The sequence below is a fragment of the Saccopteryx leptura genome, chromosome 2 (assembly GCF_036850995.1).
Source record: "Saccopteryx leptura isolate mSacLep1 chromosome 2, mSacLep1_pri_phased_curated, whole genome shotgun sequence".
In the NCBI taxonomy this organism is placed as follows: domain Eukaryota; kingdom Metazoa; phylum Chordata; class Mammalia; order Chiroptera; family Emballonuridae; genus Saccopteryx; species Saccopteryx leptura.
Window position 1 is genome coordinate 319,624,476 of NC_089504.1, and position 22,366 is coordinate 319,646,841.

General features: G+C 53.9%; 2 protein-coding genes and 1 long non-coding RNA gene across 4 annotated transcripts; 2 read left to right on the top strand and 1 right to left on the bottom strand.

The window, feature by feature from the left end:
* Nucleotides 1-818: 818 nt before the first annotated feature.
* LOC136391378 (gastrula zinc finger protein XlCGF7.1) lies at nt 819-7,350 on the top strand. Of its 2 annotated transcripts, none has more exons than XM_066363027.1 (4): nt 819-1,236; nt 3,475-4,382; nt 4,507-4,634; nt 6,631-7,350. In XM_066363027.1, exon 2 carries the CDS (start codon nt 3,503-3,505, stop codon nt 4,112-4,114), a length of 612 nt encoding a protein of 203 aa, XP_066219124.1. In that variant the 5' UTR covers nt 819-1,236; nt 3,475-3,502; the 3' UTR covers nt 4,115-4,382; nt 4,507-4,634; nt 6,631-7,350. The 2 variants fall into 2 exon arrangements, with proteins under 2 accessions (XP_066219124.1, XP_066219123.1); XM_066363026.1 differs by lacking the exon at nt 819-1,236 and adding an exon at nt 1,272-1,372.
* Nucleotides 7,351-15,766: 8,416 nt separating this feature from the next.
* Nucleotides 15,767-17,248, bottom strand: GIMAP1 (GTPase, IMAP family member 1). Its single transcript, XM_066364304.1, is given in 5 exon segments — nt 15,767-16,171; nt 16,173-16,589; nt 16,591-16,696; nt 16,699-16,931; nt 17,223-17,248. Coding segments are annotated over 5 exon segments (879 nt in total). The 3' UTR covers nt 15,767-16,074.
* Nucleotides 17,249-19,501: 2,253 nt separating this feature from the next.
* On the top strand, nt 19,502-22,123 carry LOC136393570 (uncharacterized). The gene is made up of 3 exons (XR_010749099.1): nt 19,502-19,584; nt 19,979-20,042; nt 21,233-22,123. It is a non-coding gene; the product is annotated as an uncharacterized lncRNA (long non-coding RNA).
* Nucleotides 22,124-22,366: the final 243 nt, after the last annotated feature.

Consider the following 22,366-nt stretch of genomic DNA (forward strand, 5'->3'; position numbering starts at 1 on the left):
CCACCTGGAACCCTTCAGTTCCCTGGGCTCTCAGAGGCAGGAATAGTGCCGCCTGCTCTGCCACCTCACTGTCTGCCATGGGAGCCCTGCCTGGCGGAATCCCAACTGCCCGGGCCTGCGGAATCCTAACTGCTCCTGGACCTGGCAGCTACCAAGGGGCCACGGAGGAAAAGGCTAGTCCATGCCCCTGTAGCACTTTTAACTTTAAAAAGCCACTTTCCCTTCTGGGCTCAGTTTCTTTATCTATAACATGCAAATTCTGAGGCATTTTCTCACTCTGAAGGAGAGTTTTACTTCTGATCCTGGTCATCACAGCAGGTTTCTGTTTGGAGGTCTAGCTACCAGAAGTGGTTGGGGAAGAGTCTGCTGGGTGGTGGGCCTACCTTCCCACTGGGCCTCTGCCACTCAGAGCTGTGGGTCTCAGCTGTGGGGAAGCCACTCTGTGCTTCAATTTGATTTTATTTTCCCATCTATAAAATGGGATAATAACACCTACATAGCCTAGATGGCACATGGTTATTAAAGGCTCCCACGGGAACATATGGGAAAGTGCTTTGTAAAAAGGCAAGTCATGTATGGGTAAGGTGTGTTATTATGAAATGACAGTTGGAAGCTGGAATTCAGTCTGGCCCTGTCCACACCAGCTGCTTCCCTTGGGTGTTATACCCGGTCTTTGATGAGACAGCTGTGGGTTCACCTCTGAGAATGAAGGGACCATAGGGGTGTAATTTCTTCCACTCCCTTAGTCACCCTAGTGCCATAACCAGGACATACAGGACGGTTGGCTTTGGCAAAGCTGTCCTCTGGGGCAGCTCTGATTCAGTCTCTCCCACCACCGCGGCTCCCACCCTAAAGGCTGCGTAGCAGGGGTTCCTGCCTTCACCCGGTTCTTTCGCCTGCAGGGGAAGGCTTTGTACCTCCAGCCTCTGGACCCTGTTTCCTAGGCGCTGGGGCTTCAGGACGAGGCGTTACCTGCTGGATCGGAGCCTCAGGAATCCAGAAATGGAAATGGCTGGGGCAGGGGGGCCGGGGGACTTGGGGTGACCCGCCCAGAAGCGGCCCCAACCTGGTTCCCTCTCCTGCGCGGCGAGTGCAGGGCTCGCAGCCCTCCTTTTTCCGCCAGCCGGGCTGTTGGCTAGTTAGACCTCCCAGCCTCACGGGGCTGCTGTGCGGCAGCAGCGACGTTGGCGACTGCGGCGCTGCGGCGGAGACGGAGGGCTCCGGAGGCCGCGCCATGTGAGTCCCGGGCCGGCCGGGGCTGGGCCGCGGCTGGAGATTACCGTATTTATCTAGGCCAGTGCCGGACCCTTGGGGGCGGGTCACTGCGGGCGCGCTACCGTATTTGCTGGGAGCTGCGCAGACCCTTTCCGGAGTAAGGAGCTCTGCGACTTAATTACGTATTTATCCTGGGTTGCGTGATTCCCCCAGGAGCGCTGCGGGAGTGGGGTGCAGGGTGGGTTGCATTCATTCCCGAAGAGAACCAGGACTTGCAGCGGCGTGGGATGGGTTGCGGTAGCAGGGTGCGAGGCCTACGTCTTTCCATAGGGGTGGGGTTGCGACGCAGAGTTTACCATATTTCTCCAGGGTCACTCTAGCCCCAAGAGTTGGCAAGGTTGTGCGCGGGATGGTGGGGGCGGGCGGGGGCTCAGGAGGTGGGGTCAGCTCTTCTGATTAATACAGTTATTTGATAATAACAGCGGTGGCTGTAGGAGGTGGGCCGTCTTTATGGGGGCGAGGGAGAAGAAGCGCGGGAGTCGCTGCGGGAGAGTTACCGTATTTGCGTTGGGCAGTGCAGATTTGAGAGGAAAGAGCCACTGCTGGAGGCCGGAGGAACAGGGGCGCAGCCTGGGCTGTGAGTGTGGTGGGATGGGTTGCAGAAACTTGGGGGAGAGAGGGTTGGCCGTAGCCGTGGACCCTGTCGGCAGGCGGGTCTTTGTTAGAAGTATAACTGGGGGGTGGGGGTGGGAAGGCTACTCAGTGATAAGGCCGGGCTGAGACTGGCCAAGGGGACTATGATGATCTGTCTTTGCAAATATATCAATGCAGCTGCCTGGGCAGACACTTGTGGGTGGGGTGGGTCTATTGCAAGTAGTGCTTGTCCTCCTTTCCCGGATGAGTGTGTGTTCCATCCTGGCCTGGGGGGCTGGGGAGGTAGGGGGTGCAGATTGACTGAGGTTGCAGTAAGGAGTGAGACCTGGAAGTGTGGAGGAGGCCTGCATGGAGGTCCAGGAGAAAGGCTATCAAGCTTCCCTCATGGGGGTGGGGGAAGGCAGGGCAGTGGCCAGTGCAGCTGCCCTGGAGCAGGCCTCAGTGGTCCACAGGAGCAGGAGCCGAAGGTTTTGGGGGGGCACGAGGTGGTGGCAGCAAACAGTGCCCTGTAGGAGCAGTGGCCCTGGGGGTCTCAGTGGTGCCACAGTGGCTGGCTGTTGGTGATGGTTATGTGGTATGTGCATATTGAGGGGAATTTAGTTGTTGAACAGTAGCTAGTACAGTGAGAAGAGCTCTCGACAGTGAGTCAGGAAACGAGGGCCTAGTCCTGGCTCACCTTGCTGCCTGACCTTGGGGAAGTAAGTTGACTTCATGGAGCCTCAGTATCCCCATCTATGAACTGGGGTTCAGTGAACCCTGCCCTTTCCTCAGGGCTGTTGTAAGGACAATGGGAAACAATTTAAGAGGAACACAGTGCCCTGGGGAAGAGGGTTCCTAGGAGAAACAGCGTGAATGGGCAGAGCTGAACCTGGGGGTGCTTGTGGGTACTGAGTGCCGCTCAGCCTGGGCCAGGCTTTGCTGTGGGGATGCCGTGAGGAACCGAGCTGAGATGCACCTGGGAGCTCACACTTCGGTTCAGTGACTTGCAAACAAACCTCTTATAAGCATGCCTCGTTTTGATAAGCAAAGAGCTCCTGTCTTGAGTGTTTAACTGGGGCTTCTTGCAAGTTTAAGGGTTTTTGTTTTGTTTCTTTTAAGCTTTGCAAAAATGTCTTTAGACCACCCTCAACCCTTCCCTCCAGATTGGGGCCGCACCTCCCCACACCCTCCTTGAGAAGCGGGTTGGAGAAATGAGACATATCCAGGTGCAGGATAACTTGCAACACTGGGAGCCCCCAAATGTTAGTCATCAGCATTTGTTCAGTGCCTTGTACAGCAGGCACAGTGCTTGGTGCTGAGATTAAAGATGGAGGCAGCTCTGTCCTTAAGGTGCCAGGGCTGACTCGCATGCATGTGATCAGTGAGGGTCATAGGGTTGGGCCACGTGGGGTCATGGAAAGCTTCCAGGAGGAGGTGGCACTCCAGAAGGCCCTGAAGGAAGGGCAGGATGTGATGGGCATGTAGCAGAGGAACGCTGGCTTCAACAAGACTGTAAAGGGGCTGATGCTGGAAGTTGTGTGAGGACAGTGGAGTGTCCTTCCTGAGGCTGGGGCTGGCTAATCCTCCTGTCCTCCCTGACACCTCTCTCTGCTTCTGCCTCCCCAGGGGCTGGTGACTGCGGCTGGAAGTGCCCATGACGGAGCTGGCATCCTCCGGGGGCGGGTCCCCTACGGGGGACGGGGAAGAGGGTCTGGGGGACGAGCGAGGCCTGGTCATCCACCACCCCGCGGAGGAGCAGCCCCACCGCTGCCCACTGTGTGGCCAAACCTTCTCGCAACAGCCCAGCCTGGTACGGCACCAGAAAGCGCACGCCGGGGCGGGCCGCGCGGCCGCCTTCGTGTGCCCCGAGTGCGGCAAGGCCTTCAGCGTCAAGCACAACCTCGAGGTGCATCAGCGCACCCATACCGGCGAGCGGCCCTTCCCCTGCCCCGAGTGCGGGCGGTGTTTCAGCCTCAAGCAGAACCTGCTCACGCACCAGCGCATCCACAGCGGCGAGAAGCCGCACCAGTGCGCGCAGTGTGGCCGCTGCTTCCGCGAGCCCCGCTTCCTGCTAAACCACCAGCGCACCCACGCGCGCATGCCAGCGCCGCACCCGCGCCGCCCTGGCGTCTTTGGGGAGCGGCGGCCCTACTTCTGCGCCCGTTGTGGCAAGAGCTTTGCGCGCGAGGGCTCGCTCAAGACCCACCAGCGCAGCCACGGCCACGGGCCCGAGGGCCCTGCAGCCCATTTAGGCCGCGTGCTATGATGCCCGCAGGGCTGGCCGCGGGCTGTTTCCTGCCCCTGAGCAGCTGCGTCCGTGAGCCCTGGATGTGGCACGGGGCCGCGTATCCCCCTCTGGATAGGACCCCGAGAGATGAGGAGGGCTGGCTGGGGGTTTGGGAGGAGTGGGCCGCCGTCCTGCTCTGTGGCCTCCTTTTGCTCCTCTCCCAGAACTCTCTGGCTGGCTGCCCTTGGCTGCTTTGGGCCCCTGTGCTGGTTTTCCTCCTCAGGCTCACCAGGCCTAGAGCAAGCAGGTGAGACCCCAGGGACAGGGCCGCCCTCAGGCTTTAGGGGAAGGCGGTGGGGGGTGCCGGGGCATGCTGGGCCGTTGTTGTGGGTCTCCCTGTGACCAGTGTCTCACTACATCTTCATTCCTAGAATGTCAGAGTGGAAAGCACCCTGGAGAGGACCCCTCTGCACAAGCCCCTGGCCCAGGGCCCCCTCCAGCCCTCACCGCCTGGCATCCTTGAGAACTCATTTCATTTCATGTCTCAGTTTGCTCGTCTGTAAGTTGGGGCTAAAAATGAGGGCTATTATGAGGGTCATAACTGCCCTTACTATACTGCTCACAAAAATTAGGGGATGGCCCTGGCCGGTTGGTTCAGTGGTAGAGCGTCGGCCTGGCGTGCGGAAGTCCCGGTTCGATTCCTGGCCAGGGCACACAGAAGAGGCGCCCATCTGCTTTTCCACCCCTTCCCCTCTCCTTCCTCTCTGTCTCTCTCTTCCCCTCCGGCAGCCAGCCGAGGCTCCATTGGAGCAAAAGATGGCCCGGGCGCTGGGGATGGCTCCTTGGCCTCTGCCCCAGGCACTGGAATGGCTCTGGTCGCGACAGAGCAACGCCCCGGATGGGCAGAACATCGCCCCCTGGTGGGCAGAGCATCGCCCCCTGGTGGGCGTGCGGGTGGATCCCGGTCGGGCGCATTCGGGAGTCTGTCTGGCTGCCTCCCCGTTTCCAGCTTCAGAAAAATACAAAAAAGAAAAAAAAAATTAGGGGATATTTCAAAATGAATATGAAGTAATAAAAAACAGAAGCATTTGATTTTTTTTGTTAAAGAAGAACATCAGAAAAGCAAACGATGAGTCAAAGAAAGTTGTTTTATTATGCAAATGAGATGCAAAACCAACTTTTATTTCGTTAGTGAAAATGCACTAGACAAAAGGCCGACAGTACTGCACGTACTGTCGGTCTGCACGTTCCCTGATCCCCTAATTTTTGTGAGCAATGGTTGGTAAGAGAGGGTGATGTTGCTGGTCCAGAACCATTTTTGAATACCCCTGTGTGCCAGGCACTGTGCTGATCTGGGCTGGGTTCTCCAGAGGAGGCACAGACGCAGGCCTTGTCCCATGAGGTGCCACACCTGGTGCTCACACAAGGTAATGGATGGCTATCCTAAACTGTAAAGAGCTGGCAGGGGGCAGGCAGTAATGAGCATCCCCCAGGACCTTTTGTTGGTTTTAACTGGGTCCTGGGGATGAACCGAGGTACTCTAGGGAGAGCAGTGTTGAAGGAGGTGGAAGTCTGATAGCGGAGGCTCAAATCTGCCCTGCGGAGGAGTCTGTGGCCAGGGAGAGGGGACACCAAAAAAGAGCACAGTGACTTCAGACATGCAATTCAAGAACTGGAGGCCCTGTGAGGACACATCACAGTGGGACGAGCAGGAGCGTGGAGAGTTCTGGGCTCATCTGAGGAAGAGACAATGAGGCCCTGAGCTAAGGGGCTTGACCAAGGTCATGCTGTGAGAAAGGGCAGAGCCAGGACTTGCCCTGGGTCCTCTGCATCCACGTTGGTGCTCTGAGACATGGGCTTCTTCAGCCATTGGGCAGATGAGGAAACAGGCTTATCGAAGCTTGTCCTGAATCACTTAGTACTTTCAGGGGACAATAGTGCAAGCCTGAGCCCTATTTTGGGTTCTGGACTGCAAAACCCTTCATCTCACCACACCATGCTTAGAGAGGCTGCCCTGGTGGGAAAATGGAGCTGCAAGGATGCGGGAATGTGACCAGGGACCATGTGGCAGGAACCTGGGCAGGGGAGTCACTGGGTGTGTGAGTGCCTGAGGGAGACGTGGTATCCACAGTGGTGGGTTGGGAGGAAGGCACTGGTGCTTGGACAGAACCTGCACTCACAGAGCCCTGGCTCCGTGCCCAGTGCTGTGCTTGGTGCTGGAGACCTGGCCCTGCCCTCTGCCCTTCCTTAGCATTTCCTGGCTCCTCTAGGACCCACTGCCCTCCGCCCCCCACCCCCAGGTGGCTATGGTAATGTGGTATAGTACTTAGTGGCAGAGATTAGGAGATTAAACTGGGACCTGGGACATCTGGGGCCAGTCACCAAAATGTCTGGAAGCCAAGTCATTCCCTCTGTGAATTGATTAGTAACCCCTGAGTCCTGGACAGGTGCAGGGTGGCCCAGCGGACTGCCCTCTCCTTGCCGCAAAGGGGGGCCTGGGCAGAGCCACATCATTGCCCCAGACCCGACCCTGGTCTCTCTGTCTCTGTGAACAGATGTGGAGTGGGCAGGACCTCTGGGCAGTGTATAAGGAACATCTGAGCACCGAAACTAGTAATGAGGACCCTGGGGCCTGTACTGCGGCATAACACATGACTGAAGAAGATCTACCTCGGGAGATGCCCCGCAGTGATAGCAGGTGGAGCTCAGAACCGGAAGCAGGTTCCACTCCCTGGTGGAAAGACTCCCCACACCTGCTGAGAGTCACGACTCAGGAACAGCTTGTCCTGGATGCCTGGCCACCTGGCCACCTGGCCATGGACCTCCGCTCTCGTGTGGCAGCAGGGACCATGCCCGTGTGGAGAGCCCATGTCTCCGCTCCTGCTTGGGCCTCTAGTGATGGGAAGTGACTGGTCTACACGGCATGTTGCCAGCAGACCTGACTCTTGAGGCACAACCTCCCCGGGTGTCAACCATACGTGTGGGCTTCACTTGCCTTTCAGCGGAGGTTCTTACCACGCCTGGGGACATGAAGCCCTTAGAAAAGCTGAAAACGGTTATGAACCTTCTCCCCTGGAAAACATATATACTCACGTAGATGCAAGAATCTGCCAGCAACCCCAGGAGCTCCCGGACTCCAGGCTGGAACCTCAGCTCCGGGACCCAACCCGCCACCTTGTCCTTACCCAGCCCAGAGGGTCCACCACATGGCAGCATTCCTCCCTGCCCTGCCAGCCCTCCTTCCCTTGTTCAGGAATAAAGAATTCTGAGGAGGGGCCCCTGTTAGTCACTCTCTTCTTTCAGACCTAAGGAACAGTGTGCCCGCCTTCTGGAACCTCGGTCCTTCCCCAGACATTGCTGGAGGCGCCCTGGGCTGGCCGCACTCTTCCCTGGTTTGGGGTTGCTGGCTCTGGCTACTGGGCTGCTGGCTTCTGGCACAGCCCTGGGCTCCTGGCCTGGGCTCTGCTCTTGCTGTGAAGGAGGTGGAGAGAGCCAGACCTCCTGTGGACGCTGAGTGAAGCAGAAGTTTGGGCTGCTTCAGCGCCAGGGAGAAGGAATCCTACGTCCAGCAGCCACGCCCAGGCATTCAGCCTCAGCTGAGTAGGTTTTTGATGATAACCAGACTTCACAAAGCTGGTCATAATTAGAGAAACTCTTTGGGGTGAGTATAGGCCTTTAGCTGTGGAATTTAGATCAAAGTCCAGTGAGGCAAGTTGTGGGGGGACACATAGGTGTTGGCTGTAGGAGGGGGGTGCGGGGGTCCCAGGGCTGGGCTGGGGTGGGTCAGGGTTGTTGGGAGGCCTCTTGGCCATGTGCCTTGTCCTAGGATGACTCATGTCTCTGGGGGGGGGGGTCAGAGAAAGCGCAAGCACTCAGGGTGCCCAGAGCCTCCGCTCCTCCTGATTCTTGGCCAACGTGGAGGGAACCTCATGGACTCACCCCTTCCTCTCTGTCAGCTCATCCCGCCCCCAACCCGTGACTGTGTGTCTTCCTTCCTGCCTCTGACTCCCCTGGACTTGCCTTCCCTCCACCCTGCTAAGCCCTCTCCTCCACCAGCACAGGCTTCCCAGCCCACCCAGTCCAGCCTCTGTCACTCCTCTGAACCATGTCTATGTGAACACACCGGCTCACCCTCGGGGAACGCGTACCGTCTTACACTCCAGCTTCCCGTGTGCGCATGTGTATGTTTGTGTGTACGTATGCACGTGTATCTTAAATCTCCAACAAGCTCTCTGAAGGCAAGGGACGTGTCTTTTTTTTTTTTCTTGAACCCCAAGAGGGTTCTGGCACAGGGCCAGGCTCAACACTGAGCACATACTTGCTGACTGGCTGAAGGACCCAGCGCTCGTGGCCATGGGGGGCTGGTGATGGGAGGTGTGAAAGGGGAGAGGGCATGTGAGTTCACTAGTGGGTGCATTTTCCTGGGCTATGGGCTGGCCCCTGGGGCAATAAGGGCCATACGAGACCTCAAGACCCATCTGTACTTGGGGCGGTGGGACGGGAGGGGACCCCCAAGGCTGTGCAAGACTCTGCGTCAGTGGTCACTCAGGCTGGATGGAGGTCACTGACACCCACCGGGGCTGACCGAGTGGAATAAATGTTCTGTTTACACCAGTTGATGTGAGGAGTGGTCATTTGGGGCTCAGCTGGGAATGGGCCGTGGCCTCCATCCACCTTTGTCATTTCTTGAGGGGTTACATTCAGGGTAACATGATGTCCAAAGGCTGTAGGAAGCCCAGCTCAAGAGGCACAGCAATTAATCAGCTTAGCCCCCACCCCCAACACTGGGTAATGACTGCTGTTTGGAGCTGGGAAACAGATATGAGGGTGCCCCTGGAAGTAACCTCAATGGCTTGCTCAGCCCACAGTAAGCCCAGACCTGCTGAGATCCTTCCAGTGATTCCGATCGGTCCCGGAGAGGTAGAGGGAAAGAGCCCTCACATCTCAAGACCAGCTCCACTGGGAGGCCTCGGCCAGTCACGTACCTCGCCGGATGGATCTCCTCATCGGTGACACAGGAAAATGGCCCTGCTCCTCCTACCTCACGCAGTTGTGCAGTCACACACACGCATTTGCATGAACTGTGCGAATGCAAAACACAGCCCAGGGTCAGTGGTCTGCCGTCACAGCCACAGCATCTCCGTCTCTGTCTCCATCTCCACTGGGAGAGGCCAGGCGAGGGGACCTAAGTGCCATGTGGCAGCCCCCCTCCTGCTGCTCTAAGGCCTCTGTCAACTGGTCAACTGGAGATCAGGCACAGAATCTAGTTTGGGGTCAAGGGTTGGGGTTTAGCCTGACTGTGTGGGTTTGGCCAAGGTCCTGACCCTTGGGAGCCCAGTTCTCCTATCATGCGGTGAGCTGTGTAGACCGCCGGTGCTCTGGGGTTTCTCTCAGGTCTGACATTCTACAGACCTGGCTGCTTGTGTGGGCTCCCTCGGGTGGTGGCGAGCAGAGACACACAGGCCAGTGACCAGCCGTGTCCAAGGCCTCAGGCAGCCCCCACGTGCAGCTGGTTGCCCCCTCCCCTGCTCCCCATGCTGGTCCTGTGACCATCCTCTTCAGCAGACGCTCTGAGACCTGGAGCGGAGTTTGTTTTTACCTTTAGGCTGGAGAACTGCTGTTTCTAGCCGCAGAGACAGAAAGTCACCTCGGAACACACCCTCCTTATTTCTGGAAGGTCATCTCCACCTTGCTGTTAAACCAGCGTCAGACAGACACCCACCAGTATTCTTAGTAACTCTCCACCAGCCTTAGACTCGGGAGGCGTTTCAAATGCAAATGATTCAGACCAGCATGCTAGCTGTTGTGTTTGACAATGATCATTTCTAAAAGGTTGGTGTTAGGTGGAGTGCCTGGGGCCAGGGCCCCTCTGTGACAGGCTGAGCTGCCCCCCCCCCCCCCGCATATGGAAACCTGCTAGGGGACAGGCAGTGTCCCTGAGACTGGGTTTAAAGCATGCGGGTTCCAGATATCCTATTTATAGGAGCAGTGGGGACTGTGTCCACCGGTGGGGCAGAAAGGGCTCTGAAGACAGGTGGCAGGACTGTGCACATGGGGGTCTGAGAGGCACTCAGAGATGGAGGGAACAGGTGACTGCCACAGCAAACCAGCACTCCCAGAAATCACTGGGGGAGACTGGTGTGGGGCTCCTTGAGGAAGAACGGGCTGTATGGAGTTCTAGGCACTGGGAGCGCTCTGTCTTTGACCCCAAGGAGCAGCATGTCTCTCGCAAGGAAGCAGGACCCGTTGGCCGTGGACTTCCCATGGCCTGTCAACGCAGAGTGCTGATGTCTCGGGGCTTATGCCCGCTCTTCTCTTTCCTGACACTGCCCTCGGCTTCCTCACCACCTGCCCTCTGGACCCCTCTCTCTGTCTTCTCCCATGTGGAGCCCCCGAGGCAGATGCTGGCGTGATTGGTCACTGTCCTTATACGGCGTCCCTCAGACAGAGTTCCATTTTCTCAGCACAGCTGATGGGGCCATTGAGTCTGGACAAGCATGTCACAATATATCAATGTCTCAAAATAATATGTTGCACCACTTACATTTATACAATATTCCATATCAAATTTATTTATTAGAAAAAAAAAAGAGAACTTGAAAGGGCTGCATGAGTCACTCAAGACCTTTTGTAACCAATGGCAGTGGTGGAGTAGCGCTCTCTAGTGCGCATTTGGAGAACTGGTGTCCAGTGACTGTAATAGGGCAGTTCTCCCACACCCTGTGGCCTGCCTGCCACCTTTATATTAGAGTGTACTAAAGGACCATGCAGATGGCCAGTAAATAGTTGTGGAAGGTATAAATAGAATCATTTTCAGAACGCCTTATGGAAGTCAGTCAGAAAAAGCTGCCTTGTATAAATAAATTATTTCCTTAGGGATGGAAAGAAGTTTGATGGCAATAACAGAGGAAAAGAGAAAATTGGAGGCAAAGAAATTCGACATGTTTTTTTTCTTCTTCTGGGTTTCAAGAGGAAATAAGAGGAAACATAGAGTAACTCCCTAAAGAGAAAGTAGCCAAAAATCTAGTAATGAAAGTTTGCTCATTAAAAAACCTAAAATAGCCCTGGCTGGTTGGCTCAGTGGTAGAGCGTCGGCCTGGCATGTGGAACTCCGGGGTTTGATTCCCGGCCAGGGTACACTGGAGAAGTGCCTGTTTCTCCACCCCATCCCCCTCTCCTTCCTCTCTATCTCTCTCTTCCCCTCCAGCAGCCAAGGCTCCATGGGAGTGAAGTTGCCCTGGATGCTGAGGATGGCTCTATAGCCTCCGCCTTAGGCGCTAGAATGGTTCTGGTTGCAGTGAAGCTATGCCCCAGATGGGCCGAGCATCGCCCCCTGGTGGGCATGCCGGGTGGATCCCGGTCGGGTGCATGCAGGAGTCCATCTATCTGCTGCCCCTACTTCTCTGTTGTGGACAGTTAATGGCAAAAAGCCATTATAGATTCGAGGCTTGGCAGGGGGCTAAGTTCTCCCCCCTCCATCTCCATATTTGGCTTTGATGCTGAGTATTTGCACCCACTCCACTTCCTTCCTTGGGTTGCAGGAAGCAATATACATGCCCTTTCTCTGACTCTTTGTTTGTTTCAGATGTTTGTAAATTTCACTAATGTATCCTGTTTTTGCCTTGGGAGAGTTCCTGTCTTAGCCTTTGATGTGCAACTTTGTATCAGGGTCCTTGATTTGCATAGGTCTATATAATAAAGGGAACTGGGGCTGTGAGGCACTCAGATACTGCCAGGCAGTTTGAAGAGTCCTCCCCCTCCCATTGGTTTTGTTCTGACAAAGTGTGTTTCCTTAATTCCGCACCGTTATTTGGAGCCGCGCTGGTCCGCGGCACTTCTCACTTTGAAAAAATACAAAACAACAACAAAAACCTAATACATTCTACAAGGGAGGAGGCCTGAAGCCAGAAAGCCAGGGGTGCTGGCTGAGCCGCGGGCAGGATAAGAGAGGGTATAGAGCTACCATGGGGAAAGCTAGGGGCACCGTCTGTAAGCAGATCCTCAAAATGAAGACGTGATGGGGGAGTTTGGACACTTAGTAGATGATTGCTAATACAAAATTATTTTTATTATTATTATTATTTGACAGAGACAGACAGATAGGGGGACAGACAGCCAGGAAGGGAGAGAGATGAGAAGCATCAATACTTTGTTGCGGCTCCTTAGTTGTTCATTGATTGCTTTCTCATATGTGCATTTACGGGGGGGGGGGGGGGGCTACAGCAGAATGAGTGACCCCTTGCTCAAGCCAGCAACCTTGGGCTCAAGCCAGCGACCTTGGGCTTCAAGCCAGTGACCTTTGGGCTCAAGCCAGTGACCTTTGGGCTCAAGCCAGCGACCATGGGTTCATATCTATGATCCCACATTCAAGCTAGTGAGCCTGCACTCAAGCTGGATGAGCCTATGTTAAAGCCAGTGATCTCAGGGTTTCGAACTTGGGTCCTCCATGTCCCAGTCGGATGCTCTATCCACTGTGCCACTGCCTAGTCAGGCAATACAAAATTATTAATTCTTACTTGGTCTTCGGTTATTGTGCTTATGCTAAGGAAAGAACCTTTACCTTTTCAGATCTCTGGGATTTGCTCAAGCATGGTCTGTGGTGCTGGACTCAAGGGTGGGGCTGGATGAAACTACATGAACTAGGCATGGACACCTTGAACTTGGGTGGGAGGAGACTGGAGTCCATTATACCCTCTTCTCTTTACGCTTGTCATGTGTTGGAAGATTTCCATAATAAAAAGTATATCTGTCTAAAAAGAATTAAAGTATATTTATACCTAATCCAGACATGTTACTGTCATCTGCCCAAATTGTATGAAACACATATTTTTGTCCATGAAGTAAAACAACATATAATAACATTTTTTTTTAATTTTATTTATTTATATATTTTTTACAGAGAGAGTGAGTGAGAGAGAGGGATAGACAGGGACAGACAGACAGGAACAGAGAGAGATGAGAAGCATCAATCATTAGTTTTTCATTGCGCGTTGCAACACCTTAGTTGTTCTTTGATTGCTTTCTCACATGTGCCTTGACTGTGGGCCTTCAGCAGACCGAGCAACCCCTTGCTGGAGCCAGCGACCTTGGGCTCAAGCTGGTGGGCCTTGCTCAAACCAGATGAGCCCGCACTGAAGCTGGCGACCTTGGGGTCTCGAACCTGGGTCCTTCCGCATCCCAGTCCGACGCTCTATCCACTGCGCCACCACCAGGTCAGGCTAACATTTTTTTAAGTGAGGGAAGGACCATAGACAGACTCCCGCATGTGCCCTGATTGGGATTCATCTGGTAAACCCCCGTCAGGGGCCGATGCTAGAATCAACTGAGCTATTTTTGGCACCTGAGGCTTATGCTCAGACCATCCTCAGCACTTGTGGACCATGCTGAAGCCAATCGAGCCACTGGCTTTGGGAGGGGTAGAAAGAGAAGGAAGAGAGGGCGGGGAAGAGAAGCAGATGGTTGCTTCTCCTCTGTGCCCTGACCCGGGATTGAACCCAGAACATCCACATACCATGCTGACGCTCTATTCACTGAGCAAGCCTGCCAGGGCCTAGTCTTTTTTCTCATCATGTGACCAAACTCCTTGAGTGGGGGATTTATCTTGTGAGTCTTTGAGCCCTCGAGTCAATACACTGCAGCGCCTGGTAGCCTCTTTCTTGCTGCCATAACTTGTGCCTTTCCGGCTTATTGGATTGCTAAAATTCCAGCCCCTCTCCCTCCTCTGCCCGCTCTCCCTGGAGTCTGGGAGGGGGCGGGAAGGAGGGGCCTTTCACCTGCTGAGTGAACTCTGTCCATTCCCTGCCCTTGTCATTAGCCACAAAGCCACTAGGGGGCAGAAAATGCCCATCAGAGGCAGCCTTCCCGTTGAAAAGCAATTCTCTCAAAACCCCTGAGACTGTACTTCTGGAAGTGACACAGCCGATGTTGCCACCATGACCGGTTGAAGGCTTTGGTCTGAACTTTTCATGAATCAAGTTGATGTGAGTGGACCTGAGGGTGGGAGTCTCCCTGGACGGGTCCTCCTTATTAAGGGAGGTAAATGGGGTGAGAGATGGGAGAGGTTTGACAGTGTCCTACCAAGAGGCCCAGCAGTGACAGCATTCCTTCAGCTTCCTAACAAGACCAGCCAGGAGAGAAGGTGGCCCCTCAAAGCCTGCTCCTCCTTACTCAGAGTCTCAGAAGGCTCAGCGCTACCACTGACACTTCAAAGACCAAGCCTGGTGTGAAAGTGTGAGCTCAAGGTCATGGAGTGGCCGGCCTCTGTACCCCAGTTTACAGGTGTCCCCTCATGGATGAACCCCAAGGACGTGATACTACGCAAAAGAAAGCCAGTCCCCAAAAGGACAAACACTGTGTGATTCCCCCAGTATGAAGTATGTAAAATCATCAAAATCTTAGAAACAGAAGTAGGAAGGGGGTCCCCAGGGCCAGGGGAGAGGAGGAGAATCTGCGCCCAAAAGGTGTGAAGTTTCAGAATAGCAAAGTGGACAAGTTCTGGAGCTGTTTGCACACCATGTGAGTGTACTTCACACTAAACATGACTAAGATGGTCCATTTAAAGTGGATGTGTGTGTGGTTTTTTACCATAATGAAATAAAATTTGAAAAATTCTTGCTCATTGTTCAATCTTTCTGTGACGTAGGAGCTGTGGGACACTATCGCCTCTCACCAAAGGGGTTTTGAGCTATTTGAAAGCATTGAAGTTTTAGCGTTTCAAGTGCTGTAAGAGCTCAGGGAAAGAATTCTGCCTGGGAAGCAGCATTAGTCTGGGGGCTGAGTTACTCAGGCTGGGGATTTTAGGGAGGTCTTCCTGGAAGAAGAGGTGGGGAATTTTACAGGACGCTGTGAAGGCTGCTTCGGGGTAGGCAGATGTCGTGGAGCTGGTGGGAGAAAGCAAGAATGTCCTCATCGAAGCCACTAAAATGCCATATTTCTGTTCTGAGCAGCAGGAAGCCCCCCCACAAGCCTGCAGCGCCCTGAACAGGACGACTCTTCTATAGGGACCCCTCTGCAGCCCAGCCTGGGGTGTGAGCCCTGGACCCTCTTATGTGCTCACGGCCCTGCCATTCGGCGCTGCACAAGGAGCAGCGCTGTTTAATGAACGCCAAAGGTGGTGTGCACCCCCGCCCTAATCCCGCCAATCCTTGTTGCACCCTGAGACCGGCACTAACTCTGAACTTGTGCCGTGTCTGCATTTGTACTCGGGGTGTTGAGAAATCTCTTCCTCCTTCGAAACACTGATGATCAGAAAGACCCAGATCCCGCAGAGCTGGCCCTGCGATGCTTTCCCAGCCTGTGGCCCCTCCCACCTCCCTGTTAAAGATTCTTGAAGAAGCCTGCATTCAAGCTGCTAAGGGGTCTGAACAGGGTCACGGGGAGAGACATCCTCTGCGGGGACAGATGGACAGTTCTTCAGTGTCTTCTCTTCTTATGCACGCACTCCCTAATGTGTGTGTGGGTGTGTGTGTCTGTCTGTCTGTCTGCACTTGGGTGCGTGGTTTTTGCAGATGAGGTTAGGAATGACAAGCAGAGCCTTTGTTCAGTGGGCACAGAGGCAGATGAACAAACATCAACAAGTATTGATTTCCGTTAACACAAGGTGAGTGTCCAATGCATTTATTCATTCAATTCAGATTCAAATGAAAGAAATGGGTATGGGCTGAGGCTCCGTGTGGGCTCTCGCCCTTGTCCCGTGGGAGGCCAGGGATGACTCAATGACAGGGAAGGGCAGCCTGAGGTCAGTGGAAAACAGGCGACAGCAACACTTGTTTGCTTTGGCAAGAGTCGAGCTCAGGGAGGGCAGGTCACATGGGCAGGTTTTGGGAAATAAGACCTAGCAGGATTTTGTCCTTGGTAGACTACTGCCAGGCGAGGGACACAAGGACTCCTGCGTGCCCGGGAGGCACAGACACAAGGATGAATGTGATTATCAGTTGAGGGGTCAACGTCCTATTGCAGCCTGTCACTGAAGATCCACCACAACTATGGGATGGAGCCAATTATCTGGGGAATAGCCAGTAAAGCAGGCCCAGGTTGCCCAGTACCTCGGCCACGCGCAGCTTCCTGGCCGCCACCCACGAGCACAGCCGGCCGGCAGCCCGCACCCCAGCAGCCCCGCTCGCGGCGCGCTAGGCTCTCGGCCACCAGCTGCCGCCGCTCTTCGGGGCCCGCGCCAGCCAGCTCCTGCGCCAGGCGGTACTCGGGGTTGGTGTAGTGGGCGCCCGCGTGGTCCCGCACCAGGCGCTCCACCAGCAGCAGCAGCTCGTGCACCTGCGCCTCCCGCTCCCCTCCCGCCGCCCGATTGTCGAAGCCGCACACGCAGCCCCCGACCTCGGCCACCAGCGCCCGCAGCTTGCGGCTGTCCCTGTCGCGCACGTACTGCTGCAGCGAGTACCGCGCCAGGCCATCTTTGACCGTGAACAGCACGACGGTGCGCGCCAGCACGTCGTTCCCGAACAGCGCCTTGAGCGCGCTCACGACCTGCGGGTCCTGCGCCGTGAAGCGGCCCAGCTGTCACCAGGAGCAGCGCGAGGGGCCTGGGCGCTGACAGCAGGTAGCAGCGCGTCCGCTCCTCGTACCCCGGTTCTGTCTTGGGCACTAGGGAGCTGAAAAAATCGGGGTGTCCATCACTTCCACCTGCCACTAGCCCCACTTGCAGCTCCCCACATCGCAGGTTCTGGTCACCGAGGAGGCTCTGAGCCTGGAGAGGAAGTGCCTGTGGCCCAGGATGCTGTTCCCGGTGGCGCTGTTCCCTGCTCCTGTCCCCCCCACTAGGGTGAGTCTCAGCCAGGGCTCCTTAGGCGCATGCGTGGACTCTTCGGAACCTGGAGGACAAGTGATCAGTGAGCTTCCAAACCTTAGAGCAACTTACCCTGGTTACCTGCACGTCCCAGAGACCTTTGAATAGAGAAAAATAGTGCTTCAGCTCTGCTTTCCAACCAAACCCTACTGAGGTCACTGGTCAGAGCTTTCTGAACTGTGTGTGGGGGGGTTGTCACCAGCTATTCCTGTCACCTCTATCGTCACCACGTGCACCTGTAGATGCTCAACACCTGGTGGGCATTTCTCTAGAGGATGGCCTTTATTATCCCAGGAATGACTCACCTGCCTTATTCTGGTCATCCACACTGCACAGAGCTGTCCCTACTTGACAGCTTCAGTGGCCTCTGCCATACTTCTCCACATTCCAGCCCCAGGAAGCGGGGTAGGAGAGGCAGTAGATTGGGGGTGAAGGACTCTCTGAGTCCCAGAGACCCTGGCCTTGACTCCCAGCCCCACCATCAACCAGATGTGACACCTTAGAAATTGCTTGTGTAAGTGTAAAACGTTTGTGCAAAAGTGAGAAAAACAGTAGAGAGTTGTTTCTCCATGGGATGTTGAGCGAATTAGATGAGATCACCTCTTTTCTTTTTCTTTGTCCCTCTCTCTCCCACCTGCTCCCTCCCCTCCCTATTAAACCTGCTATCTGCTAATAAGACACCCAGTTAACCTTCCATCCTGGTCTCAAACTCTCTACCTGGTGTCACGTTCCCTCTAGTGCATGATCTGATATTCTCTTCTGTGGTGTTGAGAGTGGGTTTATTATCCTCATTTTACACTTTGAGAATGGAGGCGCAGGCTTGTCAAAGAAGTTCATATCTCCCATCTGGGCAGGGGCAGAGATCCCGCTAAAACCTACATCTCAGAGTTCCTGCTGTTTCAGCCCAGACACTTCAGAGACCCCTTTGGGGCTTGTCTGTTTGGTCCAGAGTTTGTCCATCCCCCTCACGACCCAGAGCAAGTATGCAGTGCAAGACCTGTTCTAACCATAGGTGCTTTCTTCATCTCTCGCCACCTTCCGTTCTCCCATGCTTACCTGAAAGAGCCCAGGTACAGTTTGTTCATTCATTTATTCATTTATTCATTCATTCGTTCATTCATTCATTCATTCATTCATCATGTAGGTCTCACCACCTACAGTGTGTCCGGCTAAATCCAAAGAGCCGGTGACACCCCAGTGACAAAGTTGTGGTTCCTGTTCCCCCTGAACATCAGATTTGAGGGAATCACATTGGAGGGGCCCAGGCTGGGGGAGGACTAATGCTGTGAGTGGGTTTGGGGAGATAGGTTTTGTCTTTTCAAGGATGATACTTGCAAAGGGCAGAGGGCAGACCACTGTTGACAGTTACTCTGTGACAGTGAGGAAGCTTTGGAAACTAATTTTCCCAGGTGATTCTGCCTCAATGACCAAAGCTGTAGCTATTAAGTTTTCCCAGGAGATTCAGCAGCCAGGGGAGACTTGGGGGAGCTGGGAGAACCAGAACATTTGCTCAGTGACTTATGGGACCACTTAGTGCTGCAAACCAGCGCAGCTAGTAATTCCAGGTCCTGAGGGAGAATGATGCCGAATTAAGAAAACAGACTCACCGAGAAAAGAGGATGGGATTGGGAGGCCTCTGCAATGCTGATGGCAGGAACAGAGTGAGAGAGCCCCTGGTCTGCTTTATTTTATAGTGTAGAAAATTAAAGCCTTTAAGCCAGGGGTCTCAAACTTGCGGCCCGCGGGCCGCATGCGGCCTGCCAAACAATTTTGTACGGCCCGCCAAACAATTTTGTACGGCCCACAGACTAATCCACGAAGTTCAAAATATTTTGGATAAAATTAAGTAAGCCTAGGGGCCTACTTGTATTTTTCATTTCTCTAGCATCCTAGTTAGATATTAGCTTAGTTAACAGCAGTTGTGATGTGAACTACAGTTTCTGGTCGTTTTGTGACACTGAGTAAACTGCATGTACGATTGTGCTTGTTGTACTGATTTTTTTTTGTTTCCAACTGCAGTGAGAAAAGTGTTGCGTAACAGTTGCCTTCTGTAGACCTAGTGCGGCCCGCCGAACGGCTGTGATCTTGCTCTGCGGCCCACATGCTGAGTTGAGTTTGAGACCCCTGCTTTAAGCCAATATACAAATAAAGGAGTCTCTGATACAAAGCCATTAATTTGAGGCATAAATGGGATTCCTTATAAGAGTGCACCACCCCCCATCATGCAACAGTCAAGGGTGTGGGGAAAAATTAGTTTTGAGAAGATTTTAGTATTAGGAGGATGTTGAAAAGATCTTAGTATATATTTTTTAATTTTATCAACATTTTTTTAGATTTTATTTATTCATTTTAGAGAGAGGAGACAGACAGAGAGAGAAAGAGAGAGACAGACAGAAAGACAAAGAGAGAGAAGGGGGGAGGAGCAGGAAGCATCAACTCCCATATGTGCCTTGACCAGGCAAGCCCAGGGTTTTGAACTGGCGACCTCAGCGTTCCAGGTCGACACTTTACCCACTGCGCCACCACAGGTCAGGCAAGACCTAGTATTAAAAGGGTGGGAAAGGCTTAGTCTTAAACTAAGCCTTCGGCTATAAGGACTTTACCAGCTTGCAGCCTCTCTCCCACAACTTAAGGCGGTTGTCCTGGGAGACAAGCAAGAAGAGAACTGGAATGTAGGATTTGGAAGTTGGAAAAGAAACGCATGTCCCAGGTGATGCACTGAGGCTCTGACTCTGTTCCTGGAAGCCATATCACTGTCCTGTCCCAGCGTGTCTGATGTGGTCAGTGTGCTGGGGAGGCTGGGACACTGCCTCCTGCTCCTAATGTCCCACCCCCAATGCTGCGCCTTCCCAAAGCAAATGGTTCCCCCCAATCAGTCATCACTTCATGCAGTTGGACATTCTGTGCTCCCTGAGACCTGAGCACAGTGCACAGCATCCTCAGTCAGCCTTCCTAGGCTCGGGACAGCGACCCCCCACACATACATTCAGATGCTCCCCAGAGAGCAGACTTCAGGCCTTGTGCCCCCACATCTGTGATGAGTCAGCTGCCCCCACATCCTGTCCTATTCCTGCCTGTGCTTCACCTTCCACTCCAAATTCCAGCCCTTCACGTCGTCCACCTGGATACCGCAGGTGACTGCGTTCTCTCCTGTTGACTCCCCACAAGGTAAGTCACAGGAGAGGCAGGCAGAATACCTTGTCTCTGGCCAAAGGACTTAGATGATGGCTGACCTGGTCCTCAGTCCAATGGTGTTTGTATCTTTGCAGGAACTTTCCTGCCTCTGTCCGCAAGCCTCCAGTAATGTTCACCCCTGCCCCAGGCCTTATGTGATTAGTTGTTTTGTGTGTATAAATCAACACTCGCCCATGACCAACACCAGAGCAGAAATGGAGAAAAAGCAACATCTTCAGAGCAAGGACCAGGAATTTAATTTTTTTTCTTTTTTTTTTACAGAGACAGAGAGAGAGTCAGAGAGAGGGATAGACAGGGACAGACAGACAGGAATGGAGAGAGATGAGAAGCATCAATCATTAGTTTTTCCTTGCGCATTGCGACACCTTAGTTGTTCATTGATTGCTTTCATATGTGTCTTGACCGCGGGTCTTCAGCAGATCGAGTAACCCCTTGCTCGAGCCAGCGACCTTGGGCTCAAGCTGGTGAGCTTTTGCTCAAACCAGATGAGCCCATGCTCAAGCTGGCGACCTCAGGGTCTCGAACTTGGGTCTTCCGCATCCCAGTCCGATGCTCTATCCACTGTGCCACTGCCTGGTCAGGCAAGGTCCAGGAATTTAGTTAGCTAGAGCAAGAAGTCCTGGTCAAAGGTGGAGATGAGAAGGTACAGGGAACTCCCAGTACCCATGGTGGGCCTTTTAGCACTTCCCACGGAGTTGGAGTTCGCAGTGGGCTTTAGAGAGTCCTGCAGTTCTAGAGAGCTGAGATGTGGAGTTACAAAATACATACTCTTATTGAAGAATGGAAAACATGTAGCACCCTGTATCTTAACCCTGCAAGGAACTGAGCTTATGCACCTAGTCCAGGGCTTCCTGAACTTCCTGTCTTTCAGAATTTTTAAAATGTGTGTTTCTCAGATATTTTCATTCACATACCTGTACTTTTATAACATAAGCATCCATGGCCCCCAGTGGCCTATGATTCTGGTGCACTCATTCCACAAACTGATTTTTTGAGTAAGTTTTCCTAGTTCAACCCCTGTCATCGTGCAGAGAAGGGGACAGAACTCAGGGCTTAGCCACCCACACAGTCCTGGGCAGCTTGCGTTGGGGAGCAGGTGTGTCAGGGCACAGGTGGGACAAGGGTTTGAGGACCACATTCATGACCTTCGTCTTCTCCTGCAGGCTGCTTTGTGGACACTCGGAAGAGAGTGGAGCGTTTCAGGAGGTTTAGCCCAGATACTCACAGAACTTGCACTTTGTAACTTGTTCTGAGCTTAGACTCGCTTGTGTGTCCTCAGAAATATCTTTGCCTGTACCGAATATACAGGTGGGGACTGTCTGCCGCCTTCTCCAGCACGCTTTGCTCCCTGCAGGAGAGCGAGCAGACACCTTCCTTCCTTGTCAGGGGGGTAGGGCAGGAGAGGGTTAGCCCCGAGCAGAGCGTGGCATCCAGGCCGGAGGAGGCCTGAGCGTGTGATTCAGCCTGTCCTCAACCACCTGGGGTTGTGGGGTGACCCTCTCTAGGTCCCGTTCCCCTCCCTGGTACCTACGAGAACAGGAACGTGGGTGCTCACTCAGCGAGCGTCACGAAGGCTCTGAATGTTTCTCGATCCTCACAGCTCCTACTCCCCGGGGCTCCCTTCCCCTGTTGGGCTCACCTTCCCTGCAGAATGGGTGGCAAGCTCTGACGTGGCCCCGAGAAGCCCATGACCTACTGCTGTGTCCGGCTGTGAGTGCAGCAGGCTGGTCCTCCCAGTAAATGGGGAAGTGTCCCACCTCTCAGACCTCAGAGCACAGGAAGCTTGGGGAAGGGGGGCCCCAGCGGTGACAACTTAAAGAGACAGGAACATTGGCCACTGAGGCTGTGGGGATGCAGAGTTTCCACTGCCAAAGCCCGCTGTGGATGATGGCGATGTTTCCCAAAGGTCCCTGTGACACCAACAGCTTGTCCCCTGCAGGGGCTCTAATGTCAGAGGAGAAAGCATTCCAGCCTCAGAACGTATCCATCTCTAATTGGAAGGTTGAACTGTGTGACCAACATCTACCCATGTCCCCCACCTGCTAGCCCCTGGTAACCACCATCTACTCTCCAGTTCTGTGAATTTGGATTTTTAAAATTTCACATAAAAAGTGATTTTATATAGTCTTTGTTATCCTCTGTGACATTCTTTACTTATAAAATGCCCTCACAGTCTATTTGCAAATGGAAAGATGTTCTTCTAATTTTCACGGGGTGGGAAGTCTGGGCCCCAGTATTCTTAGCCCGTTGTGCCTGGGACAGAGCCTCTGCACTGTGGGTAGAGAAGGAGTAGGGTG

What these genes read in the sequence shown, in the direction of transcription:
- LOC136391378 (XM_066363027.1), top strand. Translation starts at nt 3,503, where the DNA reads ATGACGGAGCTGGCATCCTCCGGGGGCGGGTCCCCTACGGGGGACGGG.